The sequence below is a fragment of the Mesoplodon bidens genome, assembly GCF_964165515.1.
Source record: "Mesoplodon bidens genome assembly, chromosome: 5".
Taxonomy (NCBI): domain Eukaryota; kingdom Metazoa; phylum Chordata; class Mammalia; order Artiodactyla; family Ziphiidae; genus Mesoplodon; species Mesoplodon bidens.
Window position 1 is genome coordinate 59266114 of NC_138161.1, and position 22508 is coordinate 59288621.

The 22508-nt window shown below is 44.6% G+C and overlaps 1 protein-coding gene across 1 annotated transcript in view; it reads left to right on the forward strand.

Moving 5' to 3' along the window:
* The first annotated feature begins 770 nt into the window (after positions 1-770).
* The window catches only part of LOC308617705 (TPA-induced transmembrane protein), a 32613-nt gene continuing 10875 nt past the window's right edge, over positions 771-22508 (forward strand). Inside the window, exons 1-3 of the mRNA XM_081235001.1 lie at positions 771-1129; positions 7044-7173; positions 16472-16599. Coding sequence (XP_081091127.1) covers positions 992-1129; positions 7044-7173; positions 16472-16599 — 396 coding nt within the window. The 5' untranslated portion in view covers positions 771-991. The remainder of the gene's footprint in view (positions 1130-7043; positions 7174-16471; positions 16600-22508) is intronic.

Sequence of the window (22508 nt, forward strand, 5' to 3'; positions counted from 1 at the left end):
CAGCACACCCTGCATAGCAAACATAATTTCAGGCTCTCAAGACCAGACGTTCTGAACTATGGACTGTGGATTGTGAGTGGGTGCATATACTTTTTCCTCAGGGTGTGTGTGTGTGTGTGTGTGTGTGTGTATGTGGGGTGGTGGTGGTGATGGTGGGATATCTGTGACTCCTCTTCCCAAAGGTAGATAATAGCCAACGTTTATGAATGTTTGCTCTATGTCTGAGTGCTTTGCTGATATCAACTCTATGAATCGGGCAACAACTCCCTTAGGGGGGTACTAACATTATGTCAGCTTTCCAGATGAGGAAACCGGGCACAGAAAGACGAAAGTCCAAGGTCTCGCAGTTAGGAACCCTGTGAGAGGGGATTAATCTGGGCAGCCTGGTTCCTGAGCCTGCTGTTCCCTCCACCACTCATTACGGTGTCTTTGCCTGACTCTGGACTCGTAAGAGGAAGGAGTGTATTCGTATTATGCACCTTCATTGGCTCGGAACCTCGCACGATGCCTGGCACGCAGGAGACAGTTATATGTTCATAGTTATATATTGATTAAATGAATGAAATTTTGCTAGGCAGCGAAAACTGGGGCAAGCCCGTGCAACAGACAGCTCCTGAAGGAGGGTGGAAAGTCCATCCATGCCACACTCCGACGCCCAATCAGGCCCTCGGCTCAGCTTCTGCTTTGTATATGTACAAATAGCAAAAGGCAGGGCAGGCAGCGCCCTGAACAAACCAGAAAAACAGCCCTTTTCCGCTGTGTTCCGGAGCTCACAGCAGGCCAAGGCTGCGGCACCTGGCGGGAGCTAGGGGAGCTTCCCGGGCGTCAAAGTCCGCCTCCAGCGCCCCACGCCCACCAGGCCCCGCCCACCTCCCGAGGGCTCCCCGCCCCGCCCACCGGGGACGTAGGGCGAGCCTCGCGCGAGGCCACTTTGCACCCTCGGGTGTATGCGTCCTGCTTCCTGGCGGGCTGTTTAATCCTCTGCCCGTCCATGGAGGGGCCCAGGCCCCCATCGCCAGGAGATGAGCTGGAGCTCTCGGTAATCCAGGGGCAGCCAGAAGAGCAGACGCCTCTCAATGGAGCCGTCCAGGGCATCTTTGCTCTGGAGGAGGAGCCCTGCCCAGTTCAGGTAAGGTCGTCTTCGCTCTGGCGGCGTTATCCGACGGGCTCTGAGCCAGGCTGCCGGCCAGGACCCGGGCCTGGCACAGTTTCCGGTTTCCAGCCAGCTCTCTGGGCGCAGCAGACCCCAAGCGCCGGTGGTGCGCGCTGGAATATTCTGAATGGAGCAGACACAACAATGCCCTCTACCCTGAGCCTGCCCGAGGCCCCTCGGATCCCTCCGGCTCCAAGGAACTTGAGGAATCTTATCCGGGAGGTGTGCGGCTCCTCTCTTCAGAGAGAGAATCCCCAGAGGTAGAGGTGGTTTTAAAAAGTTATTTAACTTTTAATTTGGTTTTTGTTTTTCCAGTAGGGAGAACCAGCGATAACTGGTGTCCCCTTTTCTTGAGAATTCTTTGTCTTCCTTTCCTATACTGCCTTGCTACTTGCCCTCCCCCTCCCCCCTCCCCCAGCCTACACCCACCGCCCACCATCCCCCATCCCGGCTCGCCATCCCCTGGGTCTACACTTTCTGTCTTCTCTCATTCTGGCCATTTGATTTCACAGGAAGAGATGTAGGGGAGAAGGGAGAAAAGAGCAAGTACAGAAGGCCTGGGGGGTGAACTTGCCCCACTCAACTAAGGGAAATAATTTCCAAGTTCTTGTCTCAAAGAACAAGACTATGCCTCATTTGCTTTGGCCTCATCTCAGTTTCTAAGAAAGTCACTGGTGATGTTTAGGCTGAACTCTTCTGATTCAGGTCTAACAGGGGCAGGAAAATGATTCATTCTGATCAAATGCTTGTAACACAGCAGAGGCTTTGAATTCTACCTTCTGATTAACCCTTCTAACTGGCTTGATGTTTACTTGGTATATGGAACTCTGCATATATACACATATGGTTCCAACCTGATTTTTCTAGGGCCCTCTCCTCTACTGCCATCCCTTTGGCAGCTCAACTGTTGATTTCGGGAATAAGAAGGAAATTCAGAAGTTGAAAGCATTGCTTTTGCTTTCTCCTTGATTCCTAGTAATACTGTAAAGTCTGCTTTTATAGGTACCCTGGAGAGTAATTTGGTACCTTATATTTGAATGAAAGATGAATACCATAGAAAAATGAAAGCTGGAGGAAGATGATTTGATCTCTGTGCAAGTGGCTGCAACTGTGGACTTGCTGTATGCATCCTCCAAGGCAATGTCTAGGAATGGGAATTGGGAGTACTTGCCTCATGTTAGATAGACCCAGGACACCCCACGGACTCCGTGGTTTGGCACTGAATCCAGAGATCTGAATTCTGGTGACAACTTCCCCATTAAAAGGTGTGTCCCAAGGCAAGGCATTAAGGTCTATATTTTCCCAGCTGTCAACTGGTGGTAATGTAATGTGGCCAACCAGTCTTCTTTGTGAGGCCTGGGAATGCATGTTGAATACAGTGGAGGAGTAGACCGTGCAGGACACATACAGGGTGTCAGTATTTTATTATCATTTAACCTACCTGGTAGAGATTGCTTTTTCATGTTTTAATTACTTCCTTGTTAGCCAGGTGTATACAGATATCTGAGACTTCCTTGTGAACTAGCTTTGTAGGAAATACAAAGCTGTGTAGGAAATAGGAAAGCTGTGTGAGGGACAGAATGGCGTGAAGATGAAGGGTTACATCAGCACTTGGAGAACATTCTAGAAATGTGTGAAGAGGAAAGATTTTTTAAAAGGGGAAAAAAAAATCCTCATCTAATGTGTTAATCATTCTCTTTGGTTCCATAGAATCAGTTGAAGTTTATTTTAAATAGAAAAGTCAACTAACGTAGCCAGAAACACAAGATCCAGACTCTTAAGACTTTTGTGTGTAGGTCTCTTTAAACTGTATGTTAAGATTTCCAGTTTTGAAATATAGCATTAAGTCCATGTGTTTTTATTAAACATATGTTTTGTACCCATCATGTGCCAAACACTTCTGCTACATAAATGCATTTAATGAGCACAACAAACTTCAGAGGAAGGGGGTGGCATTCTGATTTGACAGAAGAAACTGAGTGAAGAACTTGACACTCAGAGGAGTTACCAAAATACTCAAGTTCACCCAGTGGTGTCTCTGAGGTTGAACGCAGGCTGTTTTTCAAACCTATGCTGCTTTTGTTGATTTATTTTATATGTCTATATATGTACATAATTTATATATATATATATATATATATATATAACTTAATTTATGTATAATTGCCTGTTATATATTATTACTAATTTCTGTAAGTTGTGGAACATAGGTGAAATATGAGGAATTGAGTAGCATATCTGGCATGATGAGGGAGATGTGAGCAGATGGGTAGATGCGTGACGAGCAGGGAACAGTTTGGGGATCATCGGGAAGAAGACATCCCATATCATGGGTATCTTCTTACTTGGAAGGGCTAATCTGGGAGGGTATTCAAAGGCAGTAGAAAGAACCTTCTGTTTCTTGATTTGGGTTTGGGGCTGGAGGGAAAAGGATTGTAAGCCACTGAACTTCACTTTGCCTGCCATCACTGTAAACATGGCGATATAGTTGGGTCAAAACTGGAAAAGGCGTTAGGGCTAATTGAGTAAGACTACTTTTCTTTTATGGCTCATTTCATGGTTACTGAGCTCAGTTTTCAGGTAGAAGTCCCAGAGGCATTTTAAGGGATGGCAGCATCGTTTTAATAATAGCAATAATAATCCATGGGTAGTTTTGAGGCAGGCAATACATATATGAATGGGCTAGCTGAAAATTAGCCCATTGACATATGTTGTTCAGAATTTAGGACAAGAATCAACTGGCTCTTTCGTGTTTGGGTCAACAAGTGGATTAAATCCCACGATGAAGGTTACAAAGTATAGATTTTACTGTGTGCTAAGAAAATTTTCCCCTGATCTATATAATACCTTTTCCTAATTGAGCCAAAGAGAAGAAAAGCTTTTTGTATCCAAGAGATATGTAGTCCTGCCGTTGTTTCAGGACCTTATGTCATGTATTTGGACCTTATTTGAAGAGGGATGTGAATATATCTGGGGGAATAGTCAGAGGAAAGTCACAAAAATTCTTGGGCCATATACTGCAATCATAGAGTGTAAGATGCAGTTGGCAAAAATCTTCAGAAGCCACTCTGGAGAAAAACCTGCCTATGGCCTCTCCTTATGACCTAGAATTTGGGCAAGAAATGCTAAAGAAGGCAGTGAAGGAGGTGTTGTGTGTTCATGGCTCAGTGTGCATGGGTAGCATGCATTTGCTGGATGAGAGGCTCTCTCAAGGCAGGGTGGACTCTCCTGGGGGCACTTCAAAAAAACAGAATTTCTGTGTTGATTCTAGTGCACAGAGTGCTGAGAAGCACTGTACTCTGTTGATGGGTTGGGTGTGTCTGACAGACCATTTTACGACGACTTAAAATATGTGAAGTTTAGTCATTCAAAGGATAGTGGTCTCTGCCTTCGGGCTGATGACAGGAGAAGGGGCCAGCCTGTAGGATGGCAGTGATGGGCTGGACAGGAAGAGGCATTTCCTACAGAGGAGGGCTATGTAATTCTGAGCTGAGTTCCCCCAGGAAGTCAGAGTATTGGTCTCCTCACACCACCAGCATCCTAGTTTGTGGTCTCTAAGGGATAGCATAGGTGAAGGCACAAAGGGCCAAAGAGGTGCATTGACCCTCCTTCATGGGCTCATTTGAGACTCCAAACCATTTCATTTTGCACTAATCTTAATGGTTCCTGCTGTGTCTTGTACAAGGACTGAAAATGGCATGTGTCTCAGGAGCTCTGTAAAGAGGAAGATATGTTTCTGTCCCCTGAGAAGTTCAAGGCTTCTTGTACTGGGACTCCTCTTTCTTGTGTGTCTTGTTGAGCCTCTAGCTTTGGTGACCTTGGAGCAATGCTCAGTCTGTGGGTAGGGGTGAGCGGTGGTGCCATCCCTGGACTCCACACCCACTTACCTCAAGAGGGTTTCCCTCTGTCCAGATATTGATGGGGCCTTTACTGCACCCCTCATACCCCACCCGAAGGGCCAGTGCATGCAGGGGCTCCATAGTGTGACCTCTACTCTAGAACTTCTCAAAGTGCATTCTCAAAATTTTGGGCGCCCACTGTAACTAAGCAACACACATTTATTAAGGGCCTGTTACTTGTATGAGGCAGAGGTATGGGATATAAGAGTGGGGAATTTTAAGAGCCACCCTTCCTTCTATGTGGTTTCACTTTCCCTAGGGAGATACGGCCAGTATCTGTTTATAGTTGGACCTGAAACCAGACAAGGCAGGCAGTGGCAGCGGCAGATGAGCTGTGTGTACTGGGAGATCTCTCCACGGGTGGGCTGGTAGGGAGACCTCCATGAAAGGAGAGATTTGACCAGGTTCCTGAAGGTCAGGGAGGCTCCAGACCAGGGGCCCACCTCTCGTAAAGCAGCTGATTTGCCTTGGGAAGTCTACATTGACAAACGGGGGCTGCTCCCACCTTCCCTGCAATCTGATCCCCTGGGTCCAGGTAGGGCCTAGGTGTTTGTTTGTTGTTTAAATTGCCCTTCACGTGGTTCTGATATGCAGGCTTGGACCCTCTCATTGAGAAAGATTAAACTGTAGTCCTTATGTGGACAGTTTCCTTTTCTGATGGCTGCCACTAAAATCACGACGGAAGAGAAAGTTAACGAGGCACGGATTCAGGAAGTGCCTGCGGCCGCTTGGTGAGGCAGGTGAATACTCCACGTAACCACTGGCTCCTGTGTGTTGAGAGCCAGTGTCAAGTGCGCTCAGGGGCTCCGAAGTTGACCTCCACTCTACCCTTGTTTAGCAAGTGCTTCATGTGCATGATCTCTAGTTTTTATAACAGCCCTGTGAGCTAGATTTATTACTTATGTGTTTTACAGGTGAGGACCTTGGGGCTGGTGAGTTTCAGTAAGGAGTTTGCTGATAGTCACCCGGCCTTTAAGTGGTATAGCTGGGATTGGGATCCTGATACAGAAACACATTTTTTCCGCATCATATTCCTTTGTTTTCTATGGTCTCCATGTAGGAAGTAGGAGGAGAGGAATGGGACCTTTTAGGGGCAGGTGGCAGTACTGAGAGTGGAGGTGGCCGGGCGCACTCATAACCTGGAGCCCCACACAGTGCCTGGGGGACGCTGTAGACCAATGGGAGAGCGAGTGAGCGGGGCAGTGGCACGCAGCAGGGATTCGTCCTGGCTAATCTCTCCCAACTGCATCTTTGAAATGGGTTAATACCTCCCTTGCAGGGCTGTTCAGATGAAGTGAAACGGTGTTGGTGTTCAGTAGACCAGAGCGGTTGAAATTATTTACTTTAACCCCACCCTCTGCCTCACTACACACATTGCAGCTTATTTTCTGGTATCTCTCCCGTCCTTGTCCTCCCTTTCATTCCCTTTCCAGGCCCTTATTACATAGAGTCTGGGCCCCAGCAGAAGGTTCTTAGCTTTTTCTTGGTCTAAACTAGACATCATTCTCTTAATCTTCTACTCAGCTTTTGTGTGCCAAAAACCTTCAGTGAGTTCCCAGTACACGCAATTTAAGTCCAAACTGCTCTGGCAACATTCAAGACCCTCTCAAATATGCTTCAACCTTTTCACTCCCTCTAATCTTAACTCTCATTACTTGCCTCTGAAACCCACCTTCCTATCAGGTGCATCTCTTGGCCAATTTCATTATGAGTCGACACGGAGGATATTCTTTCCTGGGTTTGGAATGCCTTTCTCTGTCCATCCTTCAAAATCCTGCCTGTCCTTCCCACCTCAGAGTCCCCAGAGCATTTTCTTGCTAACTTCTCTGTGAGGTTCCATTCTGTCCTTTTGTAAACTTGACTCAGTAGGGTGGAGCCCCTTGAGGTCAGGATCTTGCTGCCTTCGTTTCTGTGTCACTGGCCCATAGTGAGTATTAAAAAATGTTTGTTGAAACCAAATGACTGCCTCTAAGTCTCCCTCTGCTTTCCAGGCTGACAAGGAAAGCCCTTGGAACTCCTGTAATAAGAACTTGGTTGGAAAGTGCAAACTGTGGATGGTCCTCACCTCTGTTTTCCTAGGTCTCGTTATAGTCATCATCATAAGCTTATGTCTGATTGGAGGTAAGAGGATTTAAACATGACTAAGTTGATGCATTTTGAGAACTCATGTAATGCTTATGACTTAAACACTGAAATCAAAGACGTACTCACTGCTACTTCATTGTTTATAATATGAATTTAAAACTGGTTTGCGATATGTTGAATAGATGGGAGATACATGATTTTTGCTTTTCTTTTTTATTTTCTTTTTTGTGTGTTTTATAAACTCTGGAAAAAGTATGGGGGTCATTGTTTTACTTTAAACTCTACCCATTGGATGTTGAAGATTTCTTAAATTTTTAATTTCCATAAACACTATGTTTTATTGTATCTTACCCACGCGTGTTTGAAAAGGTTTTAAAATAATTTGTTTAGTAAAGATAATTATTGTAAAAAGGTAATTATTGTATAACGATAACTTTATCTGATATACCTAGTATATTATTGTAATGGTAAAATGATGAATAATGTATTTGGAAGCATTTAAAAAACTTTATAGAACCATGTATCTGTAAGCTGTCATTATTTTAACTTATTTTAGAAATCACTGTTATATTTGTGTTGTATATGGTACAAAACAAAAACTCACATGGTGCTAAATATATATTTTACATGCATTATCTCATTTTATTTTTTATTATGAATATGAACATAGTACATGTTCAGTTACCCACAAAGCCCATCCACATTATTAATATTTTGTTATATTTTTCTCTAGTCTTTTTCTTTTTTTAAAAACAGATTTATTTATTTATTTTTGGCTGTGTAGGCTCTTTGTTGCTGTGCACGGGCTTTCTCTAGTTGCGGTGAGCGGGGGCTACTCTTTGTTGCGGTGCGTGGGCTTCTCATTGTGGTGGCTTCTCGTTGTTGCTAAGCATGGGGTCTAGGTGCGTGGGCTTCAGTAGTTGTGGTTCACGGGCTCTAGAGTGCAGGCTCAGTAGTTGTGGCACACGGTCTTAGTTGCTCCGTGGCATGTGGGATCTTCCCGGACCAGGGCTCAAACCTGTGTCCCCTGCACTGGCAGGCGGATCCTTAACCACTGCGCCACCAGGGAAGCCCTCTAGTCTTTTTCTTACTTGCATTTTAAAAATAATTTGCGATCAGATTGTTTTTTATCATCCTGTGTCTCACCTTCAGGATTTTAATGTTACATTGAGATCATTTTGCCAATTCATTAAAAATTATTTGTGAACATAATTTTTATAACTGCATGATGTACTCTTCCACATTTTTTTTTTCTTTTTTTTTTTTTCGGTACGCGGGCCTCTCACTGCTGTGGCCTCTCCTGTTGCGGAGCACAGGCTCCGGACGCGCAGGCTCAGCGGCCATGGATCACGGGCCCAGCCGCTCCGCGGCATGTGGGATCTTCCCGGCCCGGGGCACGAACCCGTGTCCCCCGCATCGGCAGGCGGACACCCAACCACTGCGCCACCAGGGAAGCCCTTCCACATCTTTTTAAAACCTTTTAGGTAGTTGCTAATTTTTTTATGATTATCAGTATTAAGGTTTTTATGATGCATACATATAGCGCCCCCCCGCCCAGTGGGCAATATTTCAATTTCAAAATAGGAAAGAAGAAAAGTGCTTTCATTTCTATGTGTGGGTGATTGTAGGGTACAGGGGTGTGAGGGGGGCTCTTCTGGAACTGGGATACTTGTGAGGGTGACCCACTCACCACAAGATAAGGGTTGAGCTGGACTCTCCATAGCAAACCAAGTTACAGGATGAGAGCAAGAATGGCAGCCCCTGAGTTTCTCCAGAGGGGGCCCTGGGAATTCTCCTAAGGAACTGCATTTGTCATTCACCTCTTGTTCCTCCTTGTCTCAACCCTTTCATCTCCTGTCTCAAAGTTTTACAGTACCTGAAGAAATAGGAAAACTCTGATGAGGTGTGCCAACCTCTAGCATGTGAGCTTCCCAGGCAGGCAGCATGTTTGCTTAGTTACTTAAGGCAGTGTTGAGGTGGAATGGCTGTGTCTTTGAGGCCCGAGGCTGGTCCTGACGTAGGGAGAAGTTGATAAGAAGTGCTGCCCCTCCTTCATCACACTGAGGACAATAGCTTTGGTATGAGTGTTGATACTCCCTCTTCCCATCATCTCCCACATGTGGATATTGAAACTGAAATTGAGTCACACAGCCTTGTCCTATCACAACCAGCCAGTGCTGTCCTAAAAGTTGGCTGAACCATCGGCTGGCATCCGGGGCCTATAACAAAGGATGATGCCACAGATTTGGTTGGTTTGATATTTAAGATTCTAAAGCTCAAGACCCAGGGATTTCCCTGACGGTCCATTGGTTAAGACTCCGAGCTTCCACTGCAGGGGGCACGGGTTCAATCCCTGGTAGGGAACTAAGATCCTGCAAGCCGAGTGGCCAAAAAAAAAAAAAAAAAAGCTCAAGATCCAAGAGCTGTCTTCCATTTTCATTCTCAGAAAGTCATTTGACCTCTTCAAATCACGAAGAGCAACCTGCAGAAGAAGGGATTCCATTTCCCTCCGCAGTTTCTCAGGGGGACGTGAGAGTTCACAGGATCAGATTCAGGGAAGAGTTTTTTAACACTTGCGGTGCAAACTTTGTTTTCAATTTGGTTATAAAATTGTGTTTAAAATATGTTAATGCCATAAGAGAGATTTTCAAACTTTTACTTTTTTTAAATCAGGGAAATACTTTTATTTTACTTGGCATCTCAACTTTCAAGAGTTTGGGCTTGTGGGGAGGGTCTTAGTAGGCAGTGGTGGGTGTAATGGGTAAAAAGGAGCAGGGGCAGTACTCCCTCCATGACAGTCCCAGCCTCACCCAGAGCAGCTCCGCGGGCACTTCTGGGATGACAGTCTGCAAAAATCAGCCATTGTCCAATTGTCAAGCCCGTTGATATGAATCCAGTATTGGTAGAACTTCTGGGCGCTGTGCAGAAAATGCTGCTGTCTGGGAAAAGGGCAGGTGGGAGAGTCGAAGGCTGTGCATTCGTTAATGAATGTGGGAGGGGCGATATGTGGGTAGGGGAGAAAGAAATCCAGGCTATTAGGTATATTGTACAGCATGGGGAATATGACCAGTATTTTACAATGACTGTAAATGGAGTATAACCTTTAAAAATTGTGAATCACTACATTGTACACCTGTAACTTATATAACATTGGACAGCAGCTCTACTTCAATTAAAAAAAAAAAGAATGAATGTACATTCGTTAAGAAGTGATGCTGTCTGGTTCATTAAGAAGTGAAGTTTCTCAGGACCTCCATTTGCCATTCCCCTCCTCCTTCCCTTTCTCCCAACTCCTTACTCTCCTGTCTTGGGGCTCTGCAGTCCCCAGACTGAGGCTCAGAGGTGGAGGTGATAATAAATGTGGAGCTGGAGTGGACCCAGAGGGGACACTAAATACATCCCAGTACGGAAAGATATCCAATTTGGGGAGGGGCCAATAGGGTACCCAGAATGAGGTGCCCAGTGGGGAGCTGTAGCTTGTCACTGACATTGATAGGAATGGCCATGATGTGGTGATAACACAAGCAGACCAACCTGTGGTCAGGTTTATTATTATTAATTCTCTACAGACCGTGCACCCCTTCTTGCCTGCACCTGGAGTGGGCTCTCCCCCGACTCTGCCCATGGTACGCCACTGAAGTGATGGCAAATTCAGGATCACGGCTCGGCTTAAGGCGCTGAGCCTGGGCTGTGTCCCCAGTGTGGAGGAGAGGCTAGCACTCCACCAGGCTCACAAGAGACAATGAAGCCTTCTTGAAAGGGACAGTTTGGGTTGGCAGAGGGGAGCGGGCAGAGCTCAGGGAATCCTTCCCGTTAAGTCTAGAGGTCTGGTTTTGTCCCAGCTCTTTAGGAAAAAAAGTATTAATGGATTTTCTCTTTCTCCCTAAGGAATTATAACTTCCTTGGTGTGAAGGGTAAAGGAAAAAAAAAAGTTTTCTCTCTCTCAAACTCATTTCCTGTCTGGACAATTTGGAGAATCAGATAAGCATCCTCAAGGATTCTGCTTTCTTTACTAATTTGTCTGAACAGTGAGGGGAGAGACCCTAGGAATGCCTTAACTGGTGAAACCTTTCCTTGGTTTGGGCAAAATATTTTAAATGTTACAGAAACCAAACTGTGACAAGTAGGCGGATGCTTAGAAATATGATTTAAAGGTGACCAGTTTTAACAGTCTAGGAACCCTTACGTGATGTCCCCCAGCTCTCTTACCATACGGGCTTTTCTATGAGTAGGGGAGGCTCTGGTACTGAGATGCAAGCAGGGACTTCCTACGTGATGCTGTATTGGATGGGTTTGTTTTGCCTTGAGTTGGGAATAAGAATCACATCTTACGACATCACATGGTCCTGGCAGACAAGCAAGTTGCACAGGTTGCTCCCTGGTATAGGGTGACTCATGGGAAAATCCTAGGCAGACAGCAAGCCCAGTATCTTGAAATTTCTTTGCATTTTCACCTGCTTCTCTTTCCCTCACATCTCATATGTTCTCCTGCCTTCCCAAAACTGACCTCTTCACCTGTGCTCTCCATAGAATCCTCTCCAGCTTCTTCTGACCCGAGGACCTTCAGATAGCACCCTTTCTTTCTAAGCATCCTCTCGGGCCTCTTCAAAATGTGCTCACATAGTCTCTCCTTCAGAGCAATCTTCCATCAGCATCTTGCTACTTCATTTACATATTTCTCTCTCCCTCTTTTTTTCACTGGCAAACTTCTAGAAAGAGAGGTCTGTATTTGGATCTTATCTCCTGCTCACTCCTAAACCACTGTATCCATTGGTCCCAAATTGTTCTTCCAAAGGTCAACAGCACGTGTCTGATCATAAAACCCAATGGCCTTTCTCCCTTCCCCTGCCCTGTTTGCAGCCTTCAGCTCTGTCCACTGTATTGTACTCTTCCAGGCCTTCAGAACTCTGGACTTCAGGACTTTATTTGTGCCTTTGGCTCCATGTTGTGACTGCAGGAAGCATGTCTTCAGCCTTCTCACTTTTCTCATTCTTCATTCTTTCCCTTGAGAAGCACATTTAGTCCCAAGGCAGCAACCATCCCCTCTCGGAGGTGCCCCCTGGAATAGTTTTCCTGAGTTTTAGTCATGCACTTTGCTGTAGTTCTCTACCTGGAAATAACTGTCATCATCTTTATCATTATCCATGTGAAACTACTAGTCATGTGTATCCCCTTCTCCACTGAGCTCACCTTTTATAGTTTCATGGTGAGTCATGAGGCCAGGTTTATATCATCCAATTGTGTAACTTTAGGCAAATTCTTCAACGCTCTTGGCCTCAGTTTCCACATTTGTAAAATATAAATGATTTCTGAATCTGTGTCTATAAATGTACCTTGACCCTCCTACTTACTAGCTCAATTGACTGACCTAAGCAAATTATGCATTTTTTCTAAGCCTCAGTGTCTTCATTTTAAAAGAAAAACATTAATATTTAATTAATAGGGTTGATTTGAGGATTACATGAGGTAAAAACTACAAGTGCATAGCAGGGTATCTGTGCATAATGCTTAATACAGTAGCTGTTATTCTTCCTGTTACCTAGGCTTGATACTTTGGAACATTTTTGATTTCTTCTTCTTTCCTATAGCTAGATAATGACCAGGTCTTATCAATCATTCCTTGGTACTGTCTTGATAGAAACTTTCAACATTGACTACCTGCCTACTGCAAGACTCTGTGCTGTATACTTTATATATGGTGGTTCTTATCTTTACCGTCACCTACAGTGTAGGCATTTCTGTTGAGGAAACTGCTTCAGAGATTTAAGTGACTTGCTCAAGTAACATGGCTAATGACTAACTGAGCTGGAATTCAAACTAAGTCTGGCTGCCTTTACAGCCAGCTCTGTTTCCACCTCTTCTCCCTCCCTTCCTTCCTTCCTCTTCCCACTGCTGTCAATCAAAATCTGTCTCTCCCATTCTTATCCAGTGGCCTCTCTGCCTCCAATCTCCCCCAGTTCCATTTCATCCCATCTGTCACCAGCAGATTTACCCTCATCTCCTTCCTGGGAGGCATTTAACAACCTCCATTATCTCTTGAAGACATCTGGCATTTAAGGCCTACCTCTCCAGCCTCATTTCTTATATTGCTGCCTAAGAGCTGTTTTTGTGTGTCTCCAGTGTCCTTTGTGTATGTACTACAATTTTTTAAAGACGTTTTCTCTACATGGAAATACTGATTAGGTTAAATCCCATTAAAAACATAAAAATTCTGCTGACTGGGTAAGCCTATTTTTTTTGCTGTTGTTGTTATTTTAACAAGCACAACTATTTAGCCAGGTCGTGTACAGATTCATTCAGATAATACAAGTTAAGTATATGTCATTAGAGCTATTATTGGAGACCTCTTTTTGAACTTGGCATTTCTTTCTTCCTTTTTTAAAAAAATTATCATTTATTTATTTATTTATTTTGGTTGTGCTGGCTCCTTAGCTGTGGCACGCAGGCTCTTTAGTTGCGGCAGGCAAGCTCCTTAGTTGCAGCATGCATGTGGGACCTAGTTCCCCGATGAGGGATCAAACCTGGGCCCCCTGCATTGGGAGCACAGAGCCTTAACCACTGGACTACCAGGGAAGTCCTGAACTTGGCATTTCTTAATAAAAGGTATCCAAATTGGAAAAGAAGTAAAACTGTCACTGTTTGCAGATGACATGATACTATATATAGAAAATCTTAAAGACACTACCAGAAAACTACTGGAGCTCATCAATGAATTTGGTAAAGTTACAAGATACAAAATTAATACACAGAAATCTCTTGCTTTCCTATACACTAACAATGAAAGATCAGGAAGAGAAGTTAAGAAAACAATCTCATTTACCATCGCATCAAAAAGAATAAAATACCTAGGAATAAAACTACCTAAGGAGGCAAAAGACCTGTACCATGAAAACTATAAGACACTGATGAAAGAAATCAAATAAGACACAAACAGATGGAAAGCTATACCACATTCTTGGATTGGAAGAATCAATATTGTCAGAATGACCATACTACCCAAGGCAATCTACAGATTCACTGCAATACCTATCAAATTACCAATGACATTTTTCACAGAACTAGAACAAAAAAATCTTATAATTTGTATGGAAACACAAAGGACCCTGAATAGCCACAACAATCTTTGGAAAGAGAAACAGAGCTGGAGGAATCAGGCTCCCTGACTTCAGACTATACTTCAAAGCTACAGTCATCGAAACAGTGTGGTACTGGCACAAAAACAGAAATATAGATCAACAGAACAGGATAGAGAGCCCAGAAGTAAACCCATGCACTTATGGTCAATTAGTCTGTGGCAAAGGAGGCAAGAATATACAATGGCAAACTTGGCATTTCTTAGTGCCCTTGAGTTCAGCAGTGCTGTGACTCCTGTATCCATTCTCTGGCATCCTTATTCCTTTCTGAGGCAATGATATCTACTCTGGAAATGTATGTGGTGGGTGTAGAGCTCAAAGATACCCATTGCAGCAGCATTTATAAATTGGAAAGATAAAAACACTGAGTGGTTTTAGAACATTAGTGCAGCCATTAAATAATCTTTGCAAGGAATTTTAAACACGTGGGGAATGGCTTTTGATATGTAAACAGCAACAAAAGGATCAAGACAGATAAGAAATGATGACAACAAACAACAAAAAGCAGTATATAAATTACCTTCTCATTAAGACCTCAAATATATAATATAAAATATAGGGGGGACCTTTTGATTAAAGATTTATTAGTAATTATTTTCTTGCTTTGCTACAATTCCCTATACTTTGCAAGTTTTCTGCTTTGATGGCATAACTTTTATTTTCAGACAAAAATAACATGATGACTTACAACAAATAAGGATGCAGGGATAATTCCCTGTGTTGGGGTCCCCAAGATCAACCCCAGATTCAGTGATTTGCTGGTAAGACTCACAGGACTCAGCATATAGTCATAAACATGACTGATTTATTACAGCTAAAGCATATAAAGGAAAATATGGAGGCAACCAGGTGCAAGCTTCCAAGAGTCTTTGCCCAGTGCAGTCACACAGAGTGCACTTAATTCCTCCAGCAATGAGTTGTGACAACATGTGTGAAATGTCCACCAGGGAAGCTCATTAGAGATTCAGTTTTTATTGGAGTTGGTCGCATAGGCAGGCTCTGCCCGGTACCTACCAAAACTCCAGACTCCCAGAAGGAAAGGAGAGGCTCAGCACAAGCCACACTGTTTCTGCAAACAGTTGAGGCACAGCCAGCCACTCTTACCAGGAAACGTGGGAACACTCCAGAAATCCAAGTTCCAGATTCCAGCCAGGGGCCAACATTGCGCTGGCCTTGCTAAGGCTGGCAGCCTGCGGCCCGCTCTGTTAATTCTCCTGCACATTCCCTTGCTTCTCATGCCTCACACTTCAGACTTCCTCAGGGAATAAGGACCAGGACTCTTACTTCCATCATAAACCCAGAATTGATGACACTGTGGCCTTTTCAGAGTCCAGTAAAAGAAGCTGATAATGTTATGTTTGAGGTGTGGGATTACAGAAAAAAATTCACGGCAAACACCTGGTTCCAGTCACCCACGCCTTTCTCAGGGCCAGAGAGGTTGGAGTGACCCCGGCAGGAAGCCAGGGGAACATAATTAGTGCCAGCATGCCAGCTTTGAACTCCTGGCTCCGACTTTGTGTGTTTTTCCTTTGGCTCTAACTGCTTAAAAAATCAATTAGCTCATAGTCCTTAGAACACAAGCAGCCAACTGTTGTCCCAGGAATAAGTCCCGTGAGCCCTGGGGCTCTGAGTGCAAACAGAGTGTGTCAACATCCCCGCCCTGGGACATCCTGGAGAACGATGATTGATGACTTCATGCACACTAATCCCCAAGCTATTCTGCTGGATGATGGTCACTTCCTCAGCGTGTGTACAGAACCGAAGAGGATTCAGCAGAGTTCCTTGCTCTGCGCCTTGTCCCCCGTCCCCCATTGTTTGTTGGCCCCTCCAGAACGTCTCCAGCGTCAGCCTTGACACCTGTGCCTGTAGCTAAGCTACAGGGTCAGTTTAACAAAGGAGTTCATGTTCTTCCCACTTCCTCCCACCACCCTTCTCCCAGTCTGTGTTCAGTGGAATCTGAGCCCCCCATGGCGTCAAATAAAACAACAGAATTTATATCATGATAGAGGCGAGCCCTTGTCTTTATTCAGCCTTACTGAGAAGAGAAAGCATTTCTGCTTATTCTTGCTTTCTGTGTCCAGGCTTTATCCTTGATGAATATCCGTTGTTTGTTTTTAAGTAGAGCAGCCAATGGAGTGAATAAGTTTATTATTTTATGCATGTGTTTACTTTTACTTTTTATACCCCCCCATTCTCTTTAGTAACCTATATCGATGAGGATGAAAATGAAGTACTTGAATTGTCGTCTAATAAAACATTCGTGGTCATGCTAAAGATTCCAGAGGAGTGTGTTACTGAAGAGAAATTGCCTGACCTGCTCACGAAAAGGGTAAGATACCTTATGCATTGTTACTGAGTTCTTAGCATTAGAGTATGAATTCTGGAACAGTTGGCTTAGAGCTAGCCGGTAAGTAGCTTCAAGCTTGCATTCTTTGTCTGCGTAGTGGCAGAAACCGGTGCTTAGAAATGGATTTTCTGTACTGCAAAGCCAGAGGGAGGAGCCCTGGCCTCCAGCTAAATGCATCCTGGAGCACAGTGTTCTGTTTCTCCTTCTGGTCCTATACTTGATTCAACCTGAAGTTCATTGAGGGTCTGCGATGTGCTCAACAACATGCCCGGTGCCAGGGTCACAAAGTCTGTGCCCTCAATGGGACCTCACAGTCCAAGGAGAGGAGGCAATTCAATAGTTATAAACAGTGTGATATGTTCCATCACTGAGATACGTACAGTGTGTTTTATATAACCACGGAGGTGGGGATGGAGGCACGTAGGGCCTCCTGGAGGAGGTAACACTCAGGAAGAATCTTGAAATATGAAGTAGGGGTGTTCCAGATTAGAGAGCAGAGAGTACTAGGGGATGTGCCCAGCAGTGTGCTAGGGCCCCTGCATACTGTGTAGCGGACTTGCAGAGGTGAGGCTGAACAGGAGGGGACGGGTCAGATCATGAAGGTTTCTGTGTTCTTCGGCGAGGCCCTGAAAGATTTTAATCTGCAGGCTGACATGGTCAGCTTCTGATTTTAGTTGTTCTGTGTGATGAAGGAAAAACACTGGAAGTAGAGTGCTTGGTTAGAGGGTGTTGTAATAAGTTGGGTGACAAATGAGAGAGCCTTGAACTAGGGCAATGTCAGGGGGAGTAATTAAGGTTCAAGTGAGATTTCAGAGGTCTTCTCCCTCAGTAGGACTTCATGGCTGGTTGGATGTGGGTCTGAGGGAGAGCATGGCTCCAGGCTCCTGGTTGGGTGGCCACGTGGGTGGACGGTGACATCATTCACGAAGCAGGAAATGCAGGAGAATGAGCCTCTGTGCAATATGGGGGATCTGCAGCCAGACCACAAGGGTTGGTGGGTGGTCCTGGTCACCTTGTCAAAGGCAGGGTGGTTCACAGCCAGACCCAGAAATGTTTTTGATAAGAAAACCTAAGCAAGACTAGCCTGCCGTCTGTTACCCTCTTCCCTGCAGTTGATAGTTTGAATGGAGTGAGCCCTCTTTATTTGGCTTCCATCTGATTCCATCTAGGTCACCCCAGAGTCAGTTTCTGGGCAGCCAGGTGCATACCGTTTGATTGCTCCTTTGATCACAGGAGTTTGTACCTTGCGAGGATTATTCCAGGTTTCTCTTCCTCCTTCTTTTCCTTGTTTATATCTTATCTGCAGTTCCCTTTTCCTCCTTTCCTGCCACCTGCTTCCAGAGCAAGTTGCTGAGTGAATAGCCTGTTGCTACTTTCCTCTTGGTTTCCCTTTTTTTTAAATTTAATTGTTTGGCCACGCCGCATGGCATGCAGGATCCTAGTTCCCCTACCGGGGATCGAACCCGCACCCCCTGCAGTGGAAGCTCGGAGTCTTAACCACTGGACCACTAGGGAAGTCCCTTGGGTGCTTTTTGGATGGAGGGGTTTTGCACTAGCCGAGCAGAAACCAAGTGAGTCAGCATCCACATGTGTCACCTGTTACAGACTGGACACTCTATGTCAAAGGGAACTGGATATTAATCACTCACTTTAAAGCCATATCTCTTTTGCACAGAAGCAGGCGTGAGCAGATTCTACAGGTGTTTTTAACTCATCACCGTGTAGTGGCTGAGGAACAGGGACTGGCAGATCTCTGGGGCAAGTTCACAGGCCTCTTTGAGCTTGTTCCTGCTCTGATAAACGGAAATCACCACACTTTCCCTGTATATCCACAGGTGCATATGAGGTGCGTATAAAGAACTTTGTAAAACATTTTTAAGAAGAATTATCTGACTTGCAGATGATAAATGTAAGGTGCAGTGAGCTGAAATGACTCCTCCCCTTGACTTCCCAATCAAATATGTTCAGGAACAAAAATGAGGAACTTAGAGATATTACTATCTAATTATCAGGTCAAGAACCCCTTTCTTCCACTTAGGCCAGTTTCCAGAAGCTTCTGGACATGGAAGGTAAATGGGAGTCGATATTGAAACACTGTGCCCTCTCTTTTGCTTTACTGTCTTGCTTTTCTAAACATAGTTTTCCTGGCCCCTCTCATATCTCACTGCCAGTTTCCTTCTCTTAGGGTTGGGGCCGATACTCTGCTTAAGCCAGCCCGTTAGCTCTGTGGTGTCATAGCTCAGCCCACGTGCTTGTTGCAGAATTAGCGTTGGCCCCTTTGATGATGCAGGGAAGGCATCCCTCTTCCTCTGGAAGCTGTTTTCTTTTGTTTTTGTTTTTGTTTTTAACATTATCACTTTTTAAAAAGTTGAGGTGTAGTTGATAAACAGTATTATAAGTTTCAGGTGTACAACATAGTGATTCACAGTTTTTAAGGTCACACTACAATTATAGTTATTATAAAATATTGGCTATATTCCCCGTGCTGTACAATATATCCTTTTAGCTTATTTATTTTATACATAGTAGTTTGTACCTCTTAATCCCCTACCCTCATCTTGCCTCTCCCCACTTCCAACCACTAGTTTGTTCTCTGTATCTGTGAGTCTGTTTCTTTTTTGTTATATTCAGTAGTTTGTTTTATTTTTTACATTCCACATATAATTGTTATCTTACAGTATTTGTCTTTCTCTGTCTGACTTATTTCACTTATTTCATAATACCCTCGAAGTCCATCCGTGTTGCTGCAAATGGCAATATCTTATTCTTTTTTATGGCTGAGTAGTATTCCATTGTCTATTTATACCACATCTTCTTTATCCATTCATCTGTTGATGGACTCTTAGGTTGCTTCCATATCTTGGCTACTGTAAATAATTGGAAGCTGGTTTTCGATGAGCCACTGTGCCTGACTCTGGTGATCAGCTCACTGGGCTCTGAGCTCAGTTTGTACCCAGCCTCATAGGCATAGTGTGAGAGACACCAGAGCAAGGGGTGAGGAGCCCCTCTTTTCACTGTTTTGGTCCCAAAGTGGGTAGTGAGGTTAACAGCTCCTAAATATGTAAATATGTCCTAATTATAGCAGGGGACCATGCCACCAAAAAGAATGTTAGAGTGGACACTGAAAGTGATCTAGTATACCGCTCCATCTCTTAACGTAAAATTTTAACTTAAATTTTTTTCTGAGTACTTACTATGTGCAAAACACAGTGATTAGGGCCCTAAGGATTAATAAAGGAAGGATGAGAGGGAGGGAAAAAAGAAGGAAGGACAAACATAATTCCTGACATAAGAAGCTCAATCTTAAAGGAAGAGAGTGGCATTATTGTTGTTATTATTGTTATTATTTTCAGCTCTTGAAAAATAATCCCGTTTGTAGCATCCTCATCTTCTTCCCTCTCCTTCTGAGCAGCCTTGGGAGAGCCACTTTCCAACCTCCCGGGTTTTCTAAATGACTGTCAGCCTGTTGGCAATATTCTTTTCTCTGGGGCTCAAAAACTGTAAGATGACCCAGTCGTTTTTCCCCAAAGTTCTTAACACTTAATGCTACTTTCCTCCTTGATATTCAGAAGGATCCACTTTCCTCCTTGCTTCACCTCCACTGGGTGGTGTGATAAAACATGAGGAAGCTGGCCTTAGTGTCTGTAACATCTAGGATTGAATCCCTTACTAGCAGAGTAACCTGGGCCATGTTTTGTAACCTCCTCGAATGCCTGGAATTTTTTTTTTTTTTTTTTTTTTTTTTTTTTGCGGTACGCGGGCCTCCCACTGCTGTGGCCTCTCCCATTGTGGAGCACAGGCTCCGGACGCACAGGCTCAGCGGCCACGGCTCACGAGCCCAGCCACTCCGCGGCACGCGGGCTCCTCCCGGCCCGGGGCACGAACCCGTGTCCCCCGCATCGGCGGGCGGACTCTCAACCACTGTGCCACCAGAGAAGCCCTGGAATTTTTTTTTTTTTTTTTTTTGATCAGTGAGAAAGGGAGAGATAGCAGAGATAGCAATGCCTCTTATGTCAAGATTCTTATGCAGATCGTAGCAATAGTGACAGGATTAGAAGAGGTGCTCTAATCCCATCTTCTCTACCTTGGAGAGAATGAATTGCCACCAGTGAGTTAAGTGGGAGTGAAATATGGATGCAGCCTCCATGAGATTCCGCTTGGAATGGGTGGGAGACAGGTGGGCAAGTTTTCCTCGGGAGTAGTTCTGCTGCTTGCTGCTGGATAAAACAGTGAGGCACCGAGCCGTGATGGGTGCCGCGGGGCGTGCCAGGCTCAGCATGGGGGAAACCGTAGGGGTGGAATTTCTAGAACAACGTCAGGGCTGAGGCTTTAGGCCGGCAGGAGTGGGTCTGGCTGGGTTTTCAGAGGCTTCCAGCCTCAGAGCTGGGTCCATGCTGGGGGGTGTACCCAGATCCCAGCACTGTCCTCCTGCCTGCTAAGAACAAGGCATTTAACCTTCAAAGTAAATTTTAAAGAGATGCAACGTAAATACATTCAGCCACAAGTTCTCGGGTACTATAGGTGAGAATTCACATCTCTGAAACATGATGAAAAGACTAATCAAAGACTGGGAGAAGATATTTATGACACAAAACCAACAGCTAGTGTCCAGAATGTAACACCAATCAGTTTGGATAAGAAAAAGACAACCCAAGAGAAAGACAGGGCCCTAACAGGCAATTCAAAGGTGAGAAATCCCACAGAGTTAATAAACACACAAAAAGATACTTAACCTCACTAGAAAGCGAGACATTGCCAATGAAAACGATGTAAAACATGATGTTATACTCATCAGATTGGCAAAAGTGGAAAAATCTGGTAACATTAAATGCTGGCAAGGCTGTGGGAAATAGGGCATTTATACATTGCTGGGAGGGGGGTAAAATGGAGAGCAATTCAGAAAGACTTAGTTAAGGTGGAGATGTGCTAACTCTTGGACCCAAGTCCATCTCTTGGTATATGGCCCAGGGAAACTCTTAGCTGTATAAGAGAGGCTCAGAGAGGTTCAAGCAGGATCACCTCAGCATGGTTTGTAGCAGGAGAAAATCGGAAACAAAGCCCATGGCCACCAGTAGGGGAAGGGATGAGGTGGAGCAGTCATTTCATGGAATCTCTGCAGAGTTAGGAGTCAGATTGAAGGACCTCCATCTAGATGTACCATTATGGGTAAACCTCAAATGTGATTTTGAGTGAAAAAAAGCAAGTCAGAGAAGATTATGTAGAATATGGTATGTTTTATTTGAATAAAAATGTACATTAAATTTATGTATAGTTATGATTACACAGGGGAGTGTTAGGTTTATAAAAACATGCATGGAAAGGATGCATGCCAGCTTCAGGACAGTGTTTAGTAGTGGGGAGGGAGGGAGGAAAAACAGAATAGTGTGTAGGAATAGCTTTAGCTGTGTTGAGTTTCTTCACGTACAGGGCTCAACTAAATATGGTAAAATGTGAGGGCATGAAACCAAGGTAGTTGGGAACACAGATGTCATTATTTTTTATGGTTGCAACACTTCATGGATAAAATAAGAGCTCCGTATCTTTGCGATTGTTCCCCCACTTGGTCCCATTATCCAGAAACAGCGTGGCTGTTTCTCCTTGGAGTGAAGCTCTGGAGAAAGGAGAGAAGAGGCCCTTGTTCGGTGATGTACGGGGCCCTGAGCGACCTGTTTTGCAGTCTTCCTAGCCCCACGGGGGTTCCCTCCTTCCCATGGCGCTTCGGGTCTGTGGGCTCAGGCTGCCAACCAGTAAGGCCACGGGTCTCAGCGCAACATACGAGATGTTGAAAATCCCAGCCTGGTCACTTGATCCTTACAAATGAGATCCCTTGAAATGAATGCTAACTTGAATTTTGGTTGGTGAGGGGCCCACGCCTTCCTGTTTCTTCATCC